Source organism: Notothenia rossii, assembly GCF_949606895.1.
Source record: "Notothenia rossii genome assembly, chromosome: 1".
In the NCBI taxonomy this organism is placed as follows: domain Eukaryota; kingdom Metazoa; phylum Chordata; class Actinopteri; order Perciformes; family Nototheniidae; genus Notothenia; species Notothenia rossii.
The window spans coordinates 26104398-26124229 of NC_136912.1; the positions used below are offsets into that span (position 1 = coordinate 26104398).

A 19832-nucleotide genomic window follows, 5' to 3' on the forward strand; every position below is an offset into this window, starting at 1 on the left:
TACTCAAACTAAGAGGTGCCATTGTATTTTACTTATAACCAGTACTCCCAAGAAGCATCATTTATTACTTTTCTAATAGCTAACAGTTGTATCAAGTCCTTTATTCTGTTCTTATATTTCTCTTGGCTGTAAAATGTATATTTCTCAGTCTGTTAGAAATATTCTTCCCTATCCATCCCATAGGAACATTTTGAAAAAAATATCTACCGGTCTGAAGGAATACAAAGCGTAGAATTCAGCTGGCTCTATAATCATCTTCTACATGATCTGCTGTAAATATTGATTAAAAAATGTTTCAAATCTACAATATCACCACTCATGTATAGCACCTCATTGGGAGCTCGCATTAAAGAGTTAGAAAGAGAAACAGAGGGAGAATGTCAAGGCCATCAGAAGTGGAGCGATATTGAAGCGGCAGCATCGATTGAGTATAAGCAGATGAGAAGGGCCGGGGTTGTGTGCTGCTGACAGATACATGGGATCACCCCCAGCCCTTCACATGAAGCAGCGGCACCAATCGGCCGTGCACGCATACTGATTACACTTTGATGCGCATTTCAGCTATGAAGTGAAACCTTATGCTGTCTGACTTTCTGTCTACAAGTCTCTCACTCCATCCTTTTATTCATTATCCACCCATGCGCCCACGTCAAATCCATCCATATCTACCGTTCTGTCAATTTCTCGAGCTTTCAAGTACATTACCAGGCAGCACACGTGTATATCTGTTCCAACTCTTCCTCGCCTTTACTCAGAGCGTCCAGCCGGCTGAATCTTTCCTGACACATACTTCACATCCCACATGCATTAACATTCATTTATTTGCATAATGAGAGAATATGACACTGTGCATCAGTGTCGGACTATTCTCAAATGTCTCTTACCGGACATGTCATGAGAAGTTTCAATTTATATCAAAAAAGGAAATGCCCAAGGAAGTGCAATCACATCAGGCCACTGAAACACAATTGATGATTAAATATTACAGAGCCATCATTATATTGACATCCAGAGTCCGACTGCTTCCAGCCTGAGGCGAAGCAAGATCTCGTATCCACTGCAAAGAACCCCTGTGACTTATCACATGATGGCACATTTTGCATTGATCTGTCATCATCAATTTGTAAGTACTATACTTTTGTGAACTGCTTGACAGATGAAAGACAATTTCAAGCAAAATATCTTGTCCTCATCTCCGTTAATACAGCTTTCAACGCTATTTATTCTGTGGTTGTTTTTCTGAAGGGTTGCAGTGGTGGATAAGTCACGTGCATGGAGCGCAATCATGCATTTACGTCTCTTCTTCATATTCGTCATTTGCTTATTTCATCTCCCATCATCTTCTTGGCATCTTAACCTCAAAGTACAGAGCTGAACTTCAGTCTGGTGTCACATGGGGATACTGTGTATGTTTGAGTGTGTTATAATGTCTACTCAACCTAGTTTTAATGCAGATGTGTGTCCTGTACCTGACTTTGGGCGGCTTTTAACAGCTTAATCATACTGACATATGGCGTTATGTAGTCCAGTGCGTATGTGTCACCCTGAAGATCCTCTCAACCCTTTAATGTAGTAAAAAAAATGTAAACCCCTAAAATATTCCAACCTGTTTTTAAAAGGCGATTATTTTTAATTGTATAGTTTGTTACTTGTCTGATGATCTGCAATTCAAACTCTGATTACCACCAACACATTTTTTCTTAAAGAAAACGTTGTATATATTCCAAGTACAGTCTATTTTAGAGTATTGGTTCTGCTGAGATCATAGTTTGATCACAGTGGCCGATATGCTATTATGGTAACCATGGAGACGGGGCTCTAGTAGCTGTTGTTTTTATGGCTGTCAAGACATTATGATGTTAATAAAGTTAGGTCATGCTGTGCAGGTTCTCCAGGCTGTGGTGCACCGTGAGACTGATTGATGACTCTGTTGTCAGTTCAATCTAAGAAATGCATTGAAAGATGGAGGGGAGAGATGAGTGCAGGACAGAGTGAAGGAGGGAGGAAAAGGGGGAGAACAAAATGGATTGGTTAGGAAGAGAGAGCGGAAAAGGACAAAATAAATGAGGTGGGTAAGAAAGAGAGAAGTAGAAGGAATCTGGAGAGTCTGAATTGAAGGCGTAAGCACTGAGGTGCAAGGAAAAGGCGACAAATAGCAGGGGCATTTTCTGTGACAAAAGAATGAGTAAGAAAGTTTGACGAATACAGTGCGTGGAATCTGGGAGGAGAACATATCATTTTGTCAAGATGTTGAGTTGATTGATATTCATCCATAGCTGTGAGTAAGATGAGACAAGACACATACACACAAGACAATGCAGGATTCACTGACTGAGGATAAGTAAGGAGTTAGTCATTCAAAGTCACTCACAGAGTCTAAAGGTGACTCTTAATTATCTCGATTCAATACCACTTGTAGATATTAATATAAACTCCTCAAAAAAAGTTTGGAATCGTTATTTCTTTGATTATTCCTCCCCTTTAATAATACCAATTGGTATTGTATTTTAAATTGTTGGAAAGCCTGATTAGTCACCTTTACAATGAGGTACAACTTGTAAGGATCGTGCACTCGTGGAATAAGCAACACAGCTAACCGTGTGGGTACCGGCCCAAACAAATGTGCCAAAATCCCTGGCAATATTCTTCTGTTGGTATTCACTCTCGTTTTGAGTTGCTTGTTGAATTGGATGATTGCACTCTCCCACAGTAATAAGGAAAAAACAACACATATTTTTACACTTTATTAATTTTACACTGTCAGGGACCTCAGTAACGTGTGGAAGATCCGTACACAGCCACAACAGCTTGGAACCTCCTCCTCACGCTGGTCACCAGCCTGGTCACACACTGCTGTGGGATGGTATCCCATTCCTCAACCAGGATTTGTCGCAAGTCAGCCAACATGGTTACGTTGGTCACTCTGGCACGTACAGCACGCCCAAGCTGATCCCACAAGTGTTCAATTGGGTTGAGGTCTGGACTAACGACAGGCCATTCCATCCTCTCCACTCCCAAATGCATGGCTCTGTGGGGGCGAGCGTTGACTTCCTGGAGGATGGAGTTAGGTCCCAGATTCTGGAGATATGGGATCGCCACTGGCTCCAGAATCTCATTCCGATATCGCACTGCATTGAGATTGCCTTCAATGATGACAAGTTTTGTTTTGCCTGTGAGAGAGATACCACCCCACACCATGACACTGCGCCCATTGAAAGGTGTCACGCAATCTGTGCAGCAATCTGCATAGCGTTCTCCACGTCGTCTCCATACTTTGATCCTGCCATCCAGCTTCCGCAGACAGAACCTTGATTCATCACTGAACATGACGTTGCCCCACATTCTTAGGTTCCACTGTCGGTGATGTTTTCACCAGCACAAACGGGCCTGACGGTGAAGGGCAGTCATTGCAGGCTTCCTGGCAGCCTTATAAGCACGAAGACCGGCCATGTCCAGTCTGTTCCTCACCGTCTGATCAGAGATCTGTCTGTGGTACCGTTGTGCAAATCTTGCCTGTAAATGGAAGAAAGCCTACGGTTCCTCAGTGAAGCAAGGGTGAGGAACCGGTCTTCTTGGGCTGTTGTCTTCCTGGGACGGCCACTTTGCGTTCTGTCTTTGACTTCACCAGTCTCACAGAACTTGGTCCTAAGTTTGAAAATGTTACCAGGGCTGACACCACATAATGCTGCCACTCTGCGTACCGGAATAAGAGCTTCCAGTTGCCCTATTGCACGGCCTTATCCTGAAGGGACAAACGTGGCATGTTTCACACAAACTCAACAAAGTTGCAGGACCCATGCACAATTAAGTGCCAATCAGGTGTCAGTCACACACCTGTGACTGGCATACACCTGCCAACACTTGAAGCTCAAAACGAGAGTGAATACCAACAGAAGAATATTTCAGGTGATTTTGGCACATTTGTTTGGGCCGCTATCCACACAGTTAGCTGTGTTGCTCATTCCACGAATGCACAATCCTTAGAAGTTGTACCTCCTTGTAAATTTGACTAATCAGGCTTTCCAACGATATAAAATACAACACCAATTGGTATTATTAAAGGGGAAGAATAATCGACCGAAATAATGTTTCCGAACTTTTTATGAGGAGTTTATAATGCCAGTAAAGAAAACAAAAAGTACAGGATCTGCAAACCTACTGCAAATGAAACGCTTTCTGATGGTGAACAAATCAGATTTTTTTTCATTGCTGAAATAGGTTCCTTGCCTGATTCATATTATTGCCCTTGAGATACACCCATGCAAAAGCATACACCCACACACACACACATATACATGTGTGCAACTATTTATTCACACCAATGATACATGCAGGAAAGTAAAATGATTAGCATTCCATGACACTGCAGAAAAACAGCATACAGGTACTCACTCATTTCACACTCTCTGCTATTGAATCAGTGTGGACGCTGAATACTGAGATACAATTATCACCAGCCCATCCAATGCTCCATTCCACAGCAATACTATTGATTCATATTGCATTGTATCTGTACAGAGTGAAAAGGTACTTACAAAAGGTGCACGAGATGAAGCAGCTGAGACTATTTCAGGAACATTTCCTCACTGTGAAAAGGGAAAACAGCATCAATCCATCCTCCCACTTGAAAAACGTTAAGCTCTTTCCTTTTGGCATTACTATGCATCTCATATCCAGCTTGTGCCTAGGTCTGAATTAATTGGATTTCATTGGTTCCAAATATTAAATGCATATTTGGTATGCACATTAATATCAGCTCCATATTTCATTTGCCAGAAAAAAACGAATTGTGATATTTATCATATCGCTTCATCACCTGCTTTCAATCTGATATTAAAAACAGTGTTATCCATTTTTAACAAATGTTTTGCTTTAGCTACTTATTCACTTCATAGTTAATGCAGTTATACTACACATGTCTGTGTATTTCCAGATATATTTTGGTTTAATACATCTTTATTGCATCTTTGATTTGATTTTTTTTTACGCTCTGTCTTATCTAAGTTCAATCACCCAGTATCTTGGTTAAATCAGTTGAAAAACACTCCTGAAGTGTAAATAAAAACATGCCACTTATATTCATTAACATATCATCATGTAGATGGACTGGTCAGTCTGTTATTATTTGAGCAACACCATCATTTTAGTTACTTTAGTTGATTATTGGGATTTTCCCTTGAAAAGCATGGCTAGGTTAGTCTTAGTTTGCTGATATAATCTTTTCTGCTAGGTGATTTGCTGTTAATCACATACAGTAGAAGTTACATTTTAAAAATACATAAGGATAGAAGAATATACAGTTTCTATGCTTGGATGTTATATTCCCGTATTCAGCAGTAACATTTTTGAACAGTGGCGAGCCGTGACTCTTATACCTATAGGCCCTCTGACCCCGAAAAAAAAGAGTTATTATGTCAGTGCGTATACTTTAGCGGAATATCAAAACAACGGCCCGGGGTGGAAAATGCATCAACGACAGCGACCCTCTACCACACAAAACAACACCTGTAAATAACCCAATTTGTTTTCTTTGAAATTGAAAAGAATATTGCATTGTGTTTGTTACTTTCGTTGCAGTTTGATATTTCTTAAGTGTAATTTGGCTTGGCTTCCTATTTTGTATGTACATGCTTTCATTTTGCTAGTGGAGCCTCGCAGCGGCGAAACCGTGCCACGCCGCACTAACGGCCCCTACACACGGCGGCATGCGTTGCCACTTCAATGCTTCTGCCCATTCACTTTGAATGGGGTGACGTCACGATTCGCCGAACTGCATTGTGGGAGCAAAGCGTAGCTTCTCTCGCGGTGCTCGCTGCAAAAGTAGAGCAATGTTCTACTTTTGTCGCATCAACGGAGGCGTCAGCCAATCGAATCATATGCCAGTGCAAGCTCTAGCTAATCAAACCGCGTGCTTGTGTGTCTGGGACGGGAGATTCATGTGATTGGTTGTTGGTCTAGTTTCAGCCCCCCCCCCCCCCCCGCCGGCAAGCAACAACGCACGCCGCCGTGTTTAGGAGCCGTAAGACTCACAGACTTTCATTTCTCCAGGCTCGTAGGCGTAGACGAGGTTTCTGTACCTTCCTACAAAAGGATCTCTCAGACGAGGTCACGGAGAAGGGCATGGAAAGACACAGCTGGAGGAGATTTTCCACGTATTTGAAGAGCCCTCTTGCATGTGCAGGCTGGTCATATACACAGCCAGTTTGTGAACAGTGCAAAAGTCCTCATCCTTCGTAAGGTCTCCCAGCATCTCATTTGCATGTGAAGACCAGAGACATCTATGTTTCTTGCCAGCTGGAGAGATCTCAGGTCTTCCTCTGTGCCAACTGACCCCTTAGCAGCAGCAAGGAATGTTTCCTCCCTGCGTGAGGCAGTTTCCATGCCACTCTGGTCAAAATGGCGCTTGATTTCACTCTGCAAAAGATCAAGAGCCTCGAAAAACTCTCTCCTCCATGATGCCACTCCTTTTGTTGGTACAACATCTTCAGCCTCTGTTGTGCTGCGTAATTGGGACGGTGTCTTGCTTACCCGGCTGCCAGCTGGGTCAGGCATGTTTCCTCCGTAGCCTTTTCGTTGCGTAGGGCATGCACTCCAGTGCTCCAGCAGCGGTTGTTGTAGTACACAGAAAACCTCATAACAAAAAACGTTGTGCGCGAAAAATCACGGTTGAGGAGGTTGAATTGACCAGCAGTAATAGTAGTCTGCTACTTAGTAATGATATTTTCCATATATCAACCATTTAAAAAACAACCATGTTTTATAGACTGCTTACACTAAAATGTTAACTCAAAATAAAACTTTTTTATTGATTTGTTTAGTGAACTTTTTGGCATTGCAGTTACAACTCTCCGCCAACAGATGGGGGTGCTGCAGCCTCCTCAGCACCCCCCCTTCCCACGTCCCTGAGTTTGAGTGAAAATAAATTGATACAGGTGAAAAGTGTCAGTTTCAGTGAGAAGCCATGTTTTGAGTTGAGGCTCCCTCCGCAAGATGAGGCCCCCTCTGCAAGGTGGGGCCCCGCGCAGTCTGCGTGATCTTCCTGTAGGGAGGGACGGCCCTGCTCCTGTCCTTTGGGATGAAGTACTTGATGGCGGGGTCATGTAGCTGATCCTTTATCATTGTAACTCAATCTTGAAAATGACTCGGTTAACATTTTCGAAACAATGTCATCACTGTCACTGACGTGAGACATCATGAACACACTTATGCTAATTAGCTACTTCCGCCTAGCTTGACCCGTTGTTATAACAAATGCATAAACTTCCCAGCGGGCGGAACTTGTCATAAAGTCCGCGATAATAAAGCCCACCCATTTAGAGGGAAGACATGATTGGTCAATTGTACTGTCATTTGACATTACTCTCTCGTTGAGTTACTATAGCGGGCCCTCTGTGAATTCATAGCACTGATCAGCTCCTGTCTTCACCTCGCAGAGACAAGCTTCTTTCATTTAACCCTTCACATTCCAACATAAACTGAATAGGCAGATTCGAAGGATTTATTTATTTGGAAATGTTATTTTAAATACAATTAAATGAAGTTATTTTGGTAAAAATAATGAATAATATAACTAAACAAATATTTAAAAAATAAATATTTAAAAACTTTTTATTTTCTTTTTTAATGTTTTTAAATATTATTTTGTAGAATATCTTAGGCCTAGAGGGCCCTGACAGCTAGCCACTGATTTTTAAGTTTTGAAGGCTTTTCTGCATTATTACAACATCAATAGCTCAATACGTCCTTGGGCTTTGCTTTTGTAAGAGAAACAGGACCCATGTGGAGACACATTACAGATTGATATTTGCTTCTGAGACTCCTCCGCTGAAAACCCGACAAAAGTTGAACGGGCCAAGTCTGCAGTTTATTTATTTTTCCTCAGCAACTTTGTTTCCCATCAAGGCTTGTTGGTATCATCATGTGAGACTATATAGAGAAAAAGCATTGCAGGGGCGAGAAAATCAACAGTCAGTGAAGTGTTAAGGTCATGCAGCCTCAGCAAATAAAGATGTAATGTGTGTGTGTGAGAGAGACTGATAGAGAGGGAGAGAGCAGAACAGACCAGATAGGAAGTGAATTAGGGAGCGAGAGGGAGGAGAGTGAGAGAGAGTTTGAGGTATAGAGAGTAAGGTGAGGGGAGTTAGAGAGCGTAAGAGAGTCAGAGATGGACAGATAGCAGTGCCTTGCAGTCAGTGTCCATATCTCTCTCCACCAATGACTCCTCCTGCTGCGCTACAACTAATGGACTCTGTCCTCCTCTACATCTTATCTCAGCCTCTCTCTCTCTCTCTGTCGCTCTCTCTCCCCTTCTTCACTTTTATATCTCTTACTACTCGATTTCGTGCTATCTCTCCACTTCGCCGCTCCAACTCTATCTCATTTTTATCATTCTACTGTCTTTCTCTTTTACCTTCGCCCCTGCTCTCTCGCTTCCAAACTTTCTGTCTCTTTCTCTGTCCTTTTCTTTGTTCTACTTTTCCTCTTCCTTTCCACCTGTTTCCAGCCTCCCCACAGCCATGAATACAATTGTTTCTGCATTAAACGGTCTTTTTCTCCTTGAAAATAATTCCTGTGATGCTGGTCTAGAATATGTGCCAAGCTGGGTAATTGCAGATTTCACCCCAAAATGAAAAATATCTAGTGAGAAATTAAAAAAAATGTTAAATGTATGGAATTACCAATTATAACTTTCAAGAAAAGTTACTCAAAATTGGTGCACAGTTTTGGAGCGTAATGAAAGCCTCAGAAATATATGTCTAAAATAAATGATGATAATACAATTTATTCTTACTGCTTCGCTCTTCTGTTGTTTCAGATGACCCAGGAGCAGTATATCCTCGCGGCGCAACCCAACCCGCTCCACCAGCGGGGGGCGTCGGTGTGCAGTGCCCCGGTCTACCCAGCGGTGGGAATCTATGGCTGGAGGAAGAGATGCTTGTACTTCTTCATCCTCCTGCTCCTCGTCACCATGATCGTCAACCTCGCACTGACCATCTGGATCCTCAAAGTCATGAACTTCACTCCGGTAAGAGGCTTGTGTGTGTTTTTGAGATGCCATAGTGTTGTTTGTGCTAATATGAGAAAACTACTGTAATATGGAGATTACAAGCAGTGGCGGTTCTAGACTAATTAAATGGAGGGGGGGGGGGGGGGGGGTGGGGGGTGTTGGCATTATTTTTGGTTGTCTTGGATGAGGCCGGAGCTGAAAGGGCATTTGCAGCGACTGCGTTGTGGAAGAACTAAAATCAGCTGAATCAGTCCATATATCCAAAAACTCATCCCAAAGCCTCGTTTTATTTATTGGCTTTTCTATTTGGCTGACATCCTTTTTTTGTTTTCGTGTTCTATTGATCTAATTTTGTGATTTTATCTACATGTTTATTTTTATTATGTTTTGTTATTGCTTTTGATGCACAGGCTGTGCTCTCTTTTTCTGGCCTTGTAAGCACCTTTTTGGAAAGCACTTAGATACACAATGCTTTTGTGCTTTTAAAATGCCCAATAAGTACATTTGACTTGACTTATTTGGGGAACATCCAGTGAAGAAATAACATATACTGAACAGTAGCACTAAATCGTAACAACATCTCAAATCAGGGCCACCCTTTATGTGTTCATTCTTCTCGTTTCAGCCTTGACTTTCTGAGCATGTCATCCGGAGGTTACAGCATCCGTACATCCAATATCCTATATTGCTTTGGGGCTAAAGAGGCTACAGTGTGATCATATATATGCAAATGAGGCAGACTATGACCCCTGAAAACCTCTGCTAAAGCCTCCCCACATCAAGCCTTATGTTTCAATAAGCAACTTGGCATTATAAAAGGGGAGTGGGGGAGAGGAGGGTGAAAGACAGCTGACTATGCCTGAGGGGAGGCATCCAGCACTATGCATGAAAGAGAGGAACATTTTTCCAAAGCTATGTGCTATTTCTGAAAAATACAGACTGTGCGAGAAATCAAGAGATACACAGATTTCTAAAGGCAGGGCAAGCATATTTTATTAAAAGTCTTTATTCATACACTTAACCAAATAATAATAATAATAACCAAATCATACATGTTTTCTAATGCAACAAATATATATTTTACTGATAGAAATAAGGCAATTTGAACTTTCTTATTTGATTCTTTTTGCTCCTCAAAATATGGTTTTGACCTGGGAAAAAAGGTTGCTTTCGAACATCTTTGTTCCTTTGAGTCATGATGAAACAAATGGTGCTAATAGGAAATGACAACAAAGACAACATTAATTAAATTGGCTCATTCTATAGAAGACACACATTTTTTTTTTTTATGTGCCTGACCTCTCTTGTTTTTTACCTGTCAGCTGTCAGACTTTAGAATTATTCTGAAATAAGTATTGTACACAATAACATTCTCTGTGTTATCCTACAACATCACCCTTTCAGCTGCCCAGCTATTCATCTATTCCCCAGCAGTTCTATATGATGACGTCTGAAAGAGAGTAGCCGGAGGAGTAGAGATCAGTATGGTGGACAGAGAAGGGAAAAACAAAGCATTACAAAACAAAGAAAGAAGTAAGACAGGCAGAGATGGATTAAGATAGACTTGATTGCTATGGAGGCCTTGAGGAAGGCGCGACATGGGGTAGGCATGATGGGTTGACAAAGAGAGTGATAGATATAGAAAAGAATGTTGAGGGCTGACAGGGTTGAGTAAGTATCAGTCTCCATGTGGTTTAAATAAAGTGTGTGAACCCCCTCCTGGCCTCTGAGGTCTCCTGAGCCCCCGAGTGGTGTCAGTGCTCCATGGAGGAGGGGTCAGGGAATGAAGCGTAGACAGAGACAATGTAGCGTTTGAGAAGCCATATAAGTGTAGTCAATTTCTGCTTATGTATGTTTTCTTAAAATAAATCTCTAAATAAAACCGGTCTACTTTCTCTGTCAGCAACATTAGATAGAGCCAATACAGTATTTATGAGAGAGACAATATCCCTTTATAGCTCAGTGTCAACAATTCCCCAAGTTAATATAACAGTGGAAAACTCTATCAGGGGCTCTATATGTCACATGGCTAATGATGAAAGGAGATATTTAAGCTTTGATTTATCATAGTTAACATTATATAACACTATTACCACCCAGAAATAATATATCTTTGCTTTTCTTTTGAACCCACTACACACACACACACACACACACACACACACACACACACACACACACACACACACACACACACACACACACACACACACACACACACACACACACACACACACACACACACATTCACATATCGTGATATTTGGTAGCTCTTTCAAGAATGTCACATAGCAACTGTAGTAGCATTTAAAAGAGTGTTTGAGCTGTGTCTGACTGCATGATGCTGTAAAACACCTACAAAAGTGAAAATATCTATAATGAGAAGGCTACTGAGTTATATTGGTGATGGTGGAATACAGATTCCCAGCAGACAATACATAATTAAACATAGTTAACTCCATTCTATAAAAGTGACCTTTATGTGTTAAAAATAGTTTTAAAAGATCCAGTTTTCCAGACCTTTTGTCACAGCAGACGAATAGACCTGGTGAATATGCTTGTTACTTAAAACATACATTTCTGAATTGCATTTATTGCTGAAAGAGACCCTGCTATATCTTTTTATTTGTTTTTATTAAACATAAACCAAAGAGAAACATGTCAATGATAACATTATTGCAATATATTTCAACTTGTGTTCTCCACATGTTCATTATGATTTTGCAATATTTAAGAAGATATGTCACAAAGCACGCTAGAGTCCTTATAATGTGAACAACACATTGTAAATGACTGACTGTAAGCACCAGTCCTGTAATCATGTATTGAAAAACATGAAACAACTTTCTTAGAAACCTCTGATTGAGCATTCACATACGGAACAAAGGCAGGCTGTCTCTCTCGCCTTTCAACCTCACTATCTGGATCCTGTCTGGCAAGTGTGTGCTTTGCAAATATATTCAGATTCAGATTGGGATTTTTGCACAATTGTTTCTGTTGCAATCAACACGAGATGTCCCTCTGAGCTTTGCAGGACATTTGTGTCATACTTTTTTCTTTGTTTGGTTTTCACCGGCATATCTCTGATATCCATCAGAAACATCCAGCTGCTATTTGTGTCATTGCATGTCTGGACAATTACTTATATTAATCATTGTAATCATCTTACAGTTTTTCTCAATCGCTAAACCCACTTTTTAGAATCTAAATTAATTTCTTCAAAACAAGAGCATAGCCATCTAAACAGAAACACACTTGCCATAACTCTGAATATCTTTTGCAAAATGCACTTACATGACCAAAACTGAAAATACTGGTCACAAAAAAGAATAAGTCGATCGAAACAGAACAAATTGTCCTCTAATGAGACAAATGTGTTTTCATAACTGAAACTCCGGTCACCATAATAACCCATTCTACCATAACAATATACATTTCTTGCAAAGTGCTCTAAGGCACTCAAAACTAAAAATACCCCTTCCAAAACCAGATACCTTCTCCAAAAACAAACATTTGTCAGCTCATGAGAAGACTATTTAAACAGTCATTACTAAGTGGCACACTAAATACTGACTACAATCATCAATACACAAACCTCAAGCTATCGATATTGGAAACTGAACGGAAAACTGACAAGTTGGGAGAAACAAACTTACATATAGGAAAAACAGAGTCTTACTGTAACTATGCCATTGTTTTTATTGTCTCATTTTCAGAAGAGCACCGTAACAGAAACAAAAGACGAATAGCAATACACTGGAAAAAAATAACATGGGTAAATGATGTAAATCAGCAGTAAAGCAGAGAATGAGATCTATATAACTTTACTGATCTGCTCTTTGGCGTCTGTCTGGCCACATAGCCTCATCTACGTCACAGCGTATGTCTTCCCTTGCAAGGCAGCGTGGGAAATATCTCCTTGCGTGTCGACACCACCCTTGACAGGATTCCGCAGAGATGTCCCGACAGCCAGCATTCATTGCGTCCAAAAGGGGCATTCTGTCATGAGGATGATGGTCATAAACCTTCCATCTCCAGGCAGAGAAGAACTCCTCAATGGGGTTTAGAAATGGGGAGTATGGAGGGAGGAACTCCATGGCCATGTGTGGATGAGCCTCAAACCATGCCCTCACGTCACGAGAGTGGTGGAATGCCACATTGTCCCATATGACCACGTGAACCGACCTCACTTGATCCCTCTCTTCTGGTGGCACAAGTCCGTCATACAGGACATCCAGGAAGGCAAGGACACGTTGCGTGTTATATGCTCCCATTAAAGGGATGTGAGCAAGGACGCCTTGTGTCGAGATAGCCGCACACAATGTTATGTTTCCTCCCCTTTGGCCTGGAACAAAGACTGTCGCTCTTTGCCCAATAAGGTTCCTCCCACGTCTCCTCACTTTGGAGAGGTTGAAGCCTGCTTCATCCACATATACAAAAACATGTGGTAATGCATTGCCTTCCAGCTCCATCATTCGCTAAAGAAAATGAAACAAACAGAGGACCGTTTTACATTACTGTAAGCAGTCAGACATACTAAAAATATAGGCAAGCCATCAGTGTGATTGAGGTCCTTACCTGTACATACCGGTGCCTTAACTCCTTCACACGGTCAGAGTTGCGTTCAAAAGGAACCTTATAGATCTGTTTCATTCTGAGGTGTTGCCTCTTTACAGTTTTTCTCAATCGCTAAACCCACTTTTTAGAATCTAAATTCATTTCTTCAAAACAAGAGCATAGCCATCTAAACAGAAACACACTTGCCATAACTCTGAATATCTTTTGCAAAATGCACTTACATGACCAAAACTGAAAATACTGGTCACAAAAAAGAATAAGTCGATCGAAACAGAACAAATTGTCCTCTAATGAGACAAATGTGTTTTCATAACTGAAACTCCGGTCACCATAATAACCCATTCTACCATAACAATATACATTTCTTGCAAAGTGCTCTAAGGCACTCAAAACTAAAAATACCCCTTCCAAAACCAGATACCTTCTCCAAAAACAAACATTTGTCAGCTCATGAGAAGACTATTTGAACAGTCATTACTAAGTGGCACACTAAATACTGACTACAATCATCAATACACAAACCTCAAGCTATCGATATTGGAAACTGAACGGAAAACTGACAAGTTGGGAGAAACAAACTTACATATAGGAAAAACAGAGTCTTACTGTAACTATGCCATTGTTTTTATTGTCTCATTTTCAGAAGAGCACCGTAACAGAAACAAAAGACGAATAGCAATACACTGGAAAAAAATAACATGGGTAAATGATGTAAATCAGCAGTAAAGCAGAGAATGAGATCTATATAACTTTACTGATCTGCTCTTTGGCGTCTGTCTGGCCACATAGCCTCATCTACGTCACAGCGTATGTCTTCCCTTGCAAGGCAGCGTGGGAAATATCTCCTTGCGTGTCGACACCACCCTTGACAGGATTCCGCAGAGATGTCCCGACAGCCAGCATTCATTGCGTCCAAAAGGGGCATTCTGTCATGAGGATGATGGTCATAAACCTTCCATCTCCAGGCAGAGAAGAACTCCTCAATGGGGTTTAGAAATGGGGAGTATGGAGGGAGGAACTCCATGGCCATGTGTGGATGAGCCTCAAACCATGCCCTCACGTCACGAGAGTGGTGGAATGCCACATTGTCCCATATGACCACGTGAACCGACCTCACTTGATCCCTCTCTTCTGGTGGCACAAGTCCGTCATACAGGACATCCAGGAAGGCAAGGACACGTTGCGTGTTATATGCTCCCATTAAAGGGATGTGAGCAAGGACGCCTTGTGTCGAGATAGCCGCACACAATGTTATGTTTCCTCCCCTTTGGCCTGGAACAAAGACTGTCGCTCTTTGCCCAATAAGGTTCCTCCCACGTCTCCTCACTTTGGAGAGGTTGAAGCCTGCTTCATCCACATATACAAAAACATGTGGTAATGCATTGCCTTCCAGCTCCATCATTCGCTAAAGAAAATGAAACAAACAGAGGACTGTTTTACATTACTGTAAGCAGTCAGACATACTAAAAATATAGGCAAGCCATCAGTGTGATTGAGGTCCTTACCTATACATACCGGTGCCTTAACTCCTTCACACGGTCAGAGTTGCGTTCAAAAGGAACCTTATAGATCTGTTTCATTCTGAGGTGTTGCCTCTTTAACACCCGGTCAATGGTTGCAACACTTATAGACTGAATGTTACTGAAGACATCCTGGTCTGCAATTATTCTGGCCTGAATCTCCCTTAAGCGGATTTCATTGTTGGCCACAACCATATCAACAATGGCAGACTCTTGTTCTGGAGTAAAGGCCTTTCGTCTGCCACCAGAGCGGGGTGCTCTTTCAGTTCTATCAATAAATATTTGAGAATGTTATGTACTGTAATATAAAAACAGTGATCGAAACCTACATCAAAATAGAAATGCATGAAGTGCTGTAAAAAAGGGTTACAGTAGCTTACCTATTTTCGTGCCTGAAGATCCTAATAATGGATGCCACTGTTGATCTCGGTATATTGGGCTGAACCCTTTGGCCAGCCTCACTGAGGGACATGCCATGGTTTATGACGTGGTCCACAATAGTTGCACGGGTGTTGTCCGAAACTACTGTTCGCATTGGTCCCCTTTCAACTCTTCCACCACGCATACGTACAGCCCTCCCTCTTCCTCTCTGAACATGAGGGTTCCCTCTTCCTCTCTGAACATCAGCTCTCCCTCTTCCTCTCTGAACATCAGTTCTCCCTCTTCCTCTCTGAACATCAGCCCTCCCTCTTCCTCGCTGAACAACAGGGTTCCTTCTTCCTCTCAGAGCTCCTCTACCTACTCGATCAGCCATTTTGTTTACACAAACATCTTACTGAAGTGAGGGAGGTCTTTTATAGGATTCTCACTAATTACAATTACTATAGGAAATTCATTGATGTCAGCTGTGAGCAATTCATTTACATGGAAGTGAAGTACTCAATTCACCCCAATACAAAAAAAAACATTTCTCAATGTGCAAAAAGGAAAAGACCACAATTACTGACTGTAAAAATGTTGTATCAGCTATAGCTAATCCTCCCCATATGAACATCTCAAAGACCTATGCAAGTCATATCAACACTATTATAGCTTTACCGGCACCATTTAAAAAAATATTTTAAGTACAGTCATGCAAATTCTATCATGTAAATGTTTTCAATGTAACATCATTACTGTAAGGTATACAGTACATTCCATGGAGTTACCTTTTTCAATGGGGTGATTGACTGATAACAAGTGTTAATATTTTGCACATCAAGTGTCAATTAGTGTAGCTATGGTCTAAGTTTATGAGGAAGTGTTATCCACTGTGAGAAGATTATTTGTTGTTTTGTAGACATGAGTTACACAACAGATTTTTGATCTTTGTGTAGAGAATTGTAACTTCAGTTAGAGAATTGTGTGATCTGTTTTGCAAAACACTGCTTAGCATCTGCATTTTGTGTGATATCAATGAGAAATGGTATACTGTTGTAGAGAAATGGTTTTCTGTTTCGATGGCTGTGCTGTTGGTTTGATGAAAGGAATTTTGATTCTAAATAGTGGGTTTAGCGATTGAGAAAAACTGTAACACCCGGTCAATGGTTGCAACACTTATAGACTGAATGTTACTGAAGACATCCTGGTCTGCAATTATTCTGGCCTGAATCTCCCTTAAGCAGATTTCATTGTTGGCCACAACCATATCAACAATGGCAGACTCTTGTTCTGGAGTAAAGGCCTTTCGTCTGCCACCAGAGCGGGGTGCTCTTTCAGTTCTATCAATAAATATTTGAGAATGTTATGTACTGTAATATAAAAACAGTGATCGAAACCTACATCAAAATAGAAATGCATGAAGTGCTGTAAAAAAGGGTTACAGTAGCTTACCTATTTTCGTGCCTGAAGATCCTAATAATGGATGCCACTGTTGATCTCGGTATATTGGGCTGAACCCTTTGGCCAGCCTCACTGAGGGACATGCCATGGTTTATGACGTGGTCCACAATAGTTGCACGGGTGTTGTCCGAAACTACTGTTCGCATTGGTCCCCTTTCAACTCTTCCACCACGCATACGTACAGCCCTCCCTCTTCCTCTCTGAACATGAGGGTTCCCTCTTCCTCTCTGAACATCAGCTCTCCCTCTTCCTCTCTGAACATCAGCTCTCCCTCTTCCTCTCTGAACATCAGCCCTCCCTCTTCCTCGCTGAACAACAGGGTTCCTTCTTCCTCTCAGAGCTCCTCTACCTACTCGATCAGCCATTTTGTTTACACAAACATCTTACTGAAGTGAAGGAGGTCTTTTATAGGATTCTCACTAATTACAATTACTATAGGAAATTCATTGATGTCAGCTGTGAGCAATTCATTTACATGGAAGTGAAGTACTCAATTCACCCCAATACAAAAAAAAACATTTCTCAATGTGCAAAAAGGAAAAGACCACAATTACTGACTGTAAAAACTTTGTATCAGCTATAGCTAATCCTCCCCATATGAACATCTCAAAGAGCTATGCAAGTCATATCAACACTATTATAGCTTTACCGGCACCATTTAAAAAAATATTTTAAGTACAGTCATGCAAATTCTATCATGTAAATGTTTTCAATGTAACATCATTACTGTAAGGTATACAGTACATTCCATGGAGTTACCTTTTTCAATGGGGTGATTGACTGATAACAAGTGTTAATATTTTGCACATCAAGTGTCAATTAGTGTAGCTATGGTCTAAGTTTATGAGGAAGTGTTATCCACTGTGAGAAGATTATTTGTTGTTTTGTAGACATGAGTTACACAACAGATTTTTGATCTTTGTGTAGAGAATTGTAACTTCAGTTAGAGAATTGTGTGATCTGTTTTGCAAAACACTGCTTAGCATCTGCATTTTGTGTGATATCAATGAGAAATGGTATACTGTTGTAGAGAAATGGTTTTCTGTTTCGATGGCTGTGCTGTTGGTTTGATGAAAGGAATTTTGATTCTAAATAGTGGGTTTAGCGATTGAGAAAAACTGTAACTCAAAGGCAGAGGAAATCAAAAACGGAATCTCTCATTCATGGAATCAGACAAACACACATTTCCTCATCATTTGTCATTTCATATCCAGCTATAGGGAGCTGCTGCTTCTATGGCTCGAAGATTGTCATTTCCATTTATCTCCATTCAAATCAAGTCTGAGTGGCTGCAGGATAATGAAGGCCTTCCTCAAACTTTTTGTTTTGTTTTCGAGTTGCCAGATGCGATGCTCATTGTGATGGTGTGGGGAGAAAAGAGATTTGCTTTTGAAGAGACAGCTTTGGCAGTAAACTACAGAGGAGGGACTTGTGGGGATAGGGTTTACGCGTGTGTGCGTGCGTGTGTTTGTGTGTATGTGTGGGAGACAAATAGCAAGAGGGTAACTGAGAAAAGTATGTGTGTGTGTGTGTTGTGTGTGTGTGTGTGTGTGTGTGTGTGTGTGTGTGTGTGTGTGTGTGTGTGTGTGTGTGTGTGTGTGTGTGTGTGTGTGTGTGTGTGTGCGCGTGTGTGTGTGTGTGTGTGTGTGTGTGTGTGTGTGTGTGTGTGTGTGTGTGTGTGTGTGTGTGTGTGTGTGTGTGTGTGTGTGTGTGTGTGTGTGTGTGTGTGTGTGTGTGTGTGTGTGTGTGTGTGTGTGTGTGTGTGTGTCTATAAGTCCTTTGGGCTTTCACTGCAGAGAAATTCTATTTCAGTTGTCACTCACCAATCAGCCTGCCTAATTCCTGATATGGAGTAGACTATGTTGTTCATGTGCGTTTGAGAGAGAGAGAGAGTGAGCTAAAGTGTGTAATTTGTGTAATGTGTGTTAGTCCTCTCAGTACCTGCTTGATCCACAGTGTTTTGTCTCTTCCTAACACAGTTTTGCTGCTTTGCTTTTTGGCATAATGACCTCCTACAATATGTGCCTAGCATTTGTTGAATGCTCCTCTTGCACACTGAAGCCGTAAAGCAGATGTGATTTAGCAACACTCAGTTTTTTATTTCCACTGCTATTAAGTCTGCCTCCACTAACACAATATGGGTGTCAAAATGTCACCAAAGCCTGCGGTGAAATAGCAGCATTGGCTTAGCGAGGGAGAACAATGACTCCCATGTTGAGTCAAGTAACTTTGTGCATGTTTAAATCCTTACCAAATCAAACATCATATTAAATTGATGAATGGTAGAAAATAATACTAAAGCCACCAGTGATAATTTGTTCCAGTATTCTCACATATATTGTAAACATGTACTGGCATTGTGCAAAGAGCTTTTTAAATTTTAAATCCTGCCAATCTGTGGGGGAGTACTATAAAACTTTATTATTGTGGTACTTTTGAGATCAGTATAACAGAGCACTTTAAGGATGTTAAAACAACAATTGAGAAATCAATAAAAATGACCAGCATTAATTAGAAATGGGGTTATGGCTGCATAAAACAAGGTTTCAACAAGGGAATGCAGTTGTAAAAAAAACAAATCAGCCTTTGATTAGCCTGTAAAACGGAAGAGAGACAGTTTGTGTTCATTTTTTTTAAACCTTTAATGAAAAGCTATCAATGTATTTTAGATACAATTTATACAAGATTATACTAAATTGCAGTTCATTTCACTGCAAATTCACATACACGTCAAATCAACAGCTGATATGCACTTACAATTGATAGTCTCTTTCTGACTTGCTCTCTTGAAGACATAAAGTACCAAAACTAAGCTGTATTTAAAGATGTTGTGAAGTCTTATGCCAAAGGAGATGAAAGGGGGAAAGCAAGGATAAACATGCAGCTTTCTGTGTGTTGAGCAGTTA

At 41.0% G+C, this 19832-nt stretch overlaps 1 protein-coding gene across 4 annotated transcripts in view; it reads left to right on the plus strand.

The window, feature by feature from the left end:
* Positions 1-19832, plus strand: part of sgcz (sarcoglycan zeta) — a 422317-nt gene that overhangs the window by 220917 nt on the left and 181568 nt on the right. For all 4 annotated transcript variants that reach the window (XM_079681302.1, XM_079681304.1, XM_079681303.1 and 1 more), the window contains exon 2: positions 8816-9025. In XM_079681302.1, the coding sequence (XP_079537428.1) occupies positions 8816-9025 (210 nt within the window). The remainder of the gene's footprint in view (positions 1-8815; positions 9026-19832) is intronic.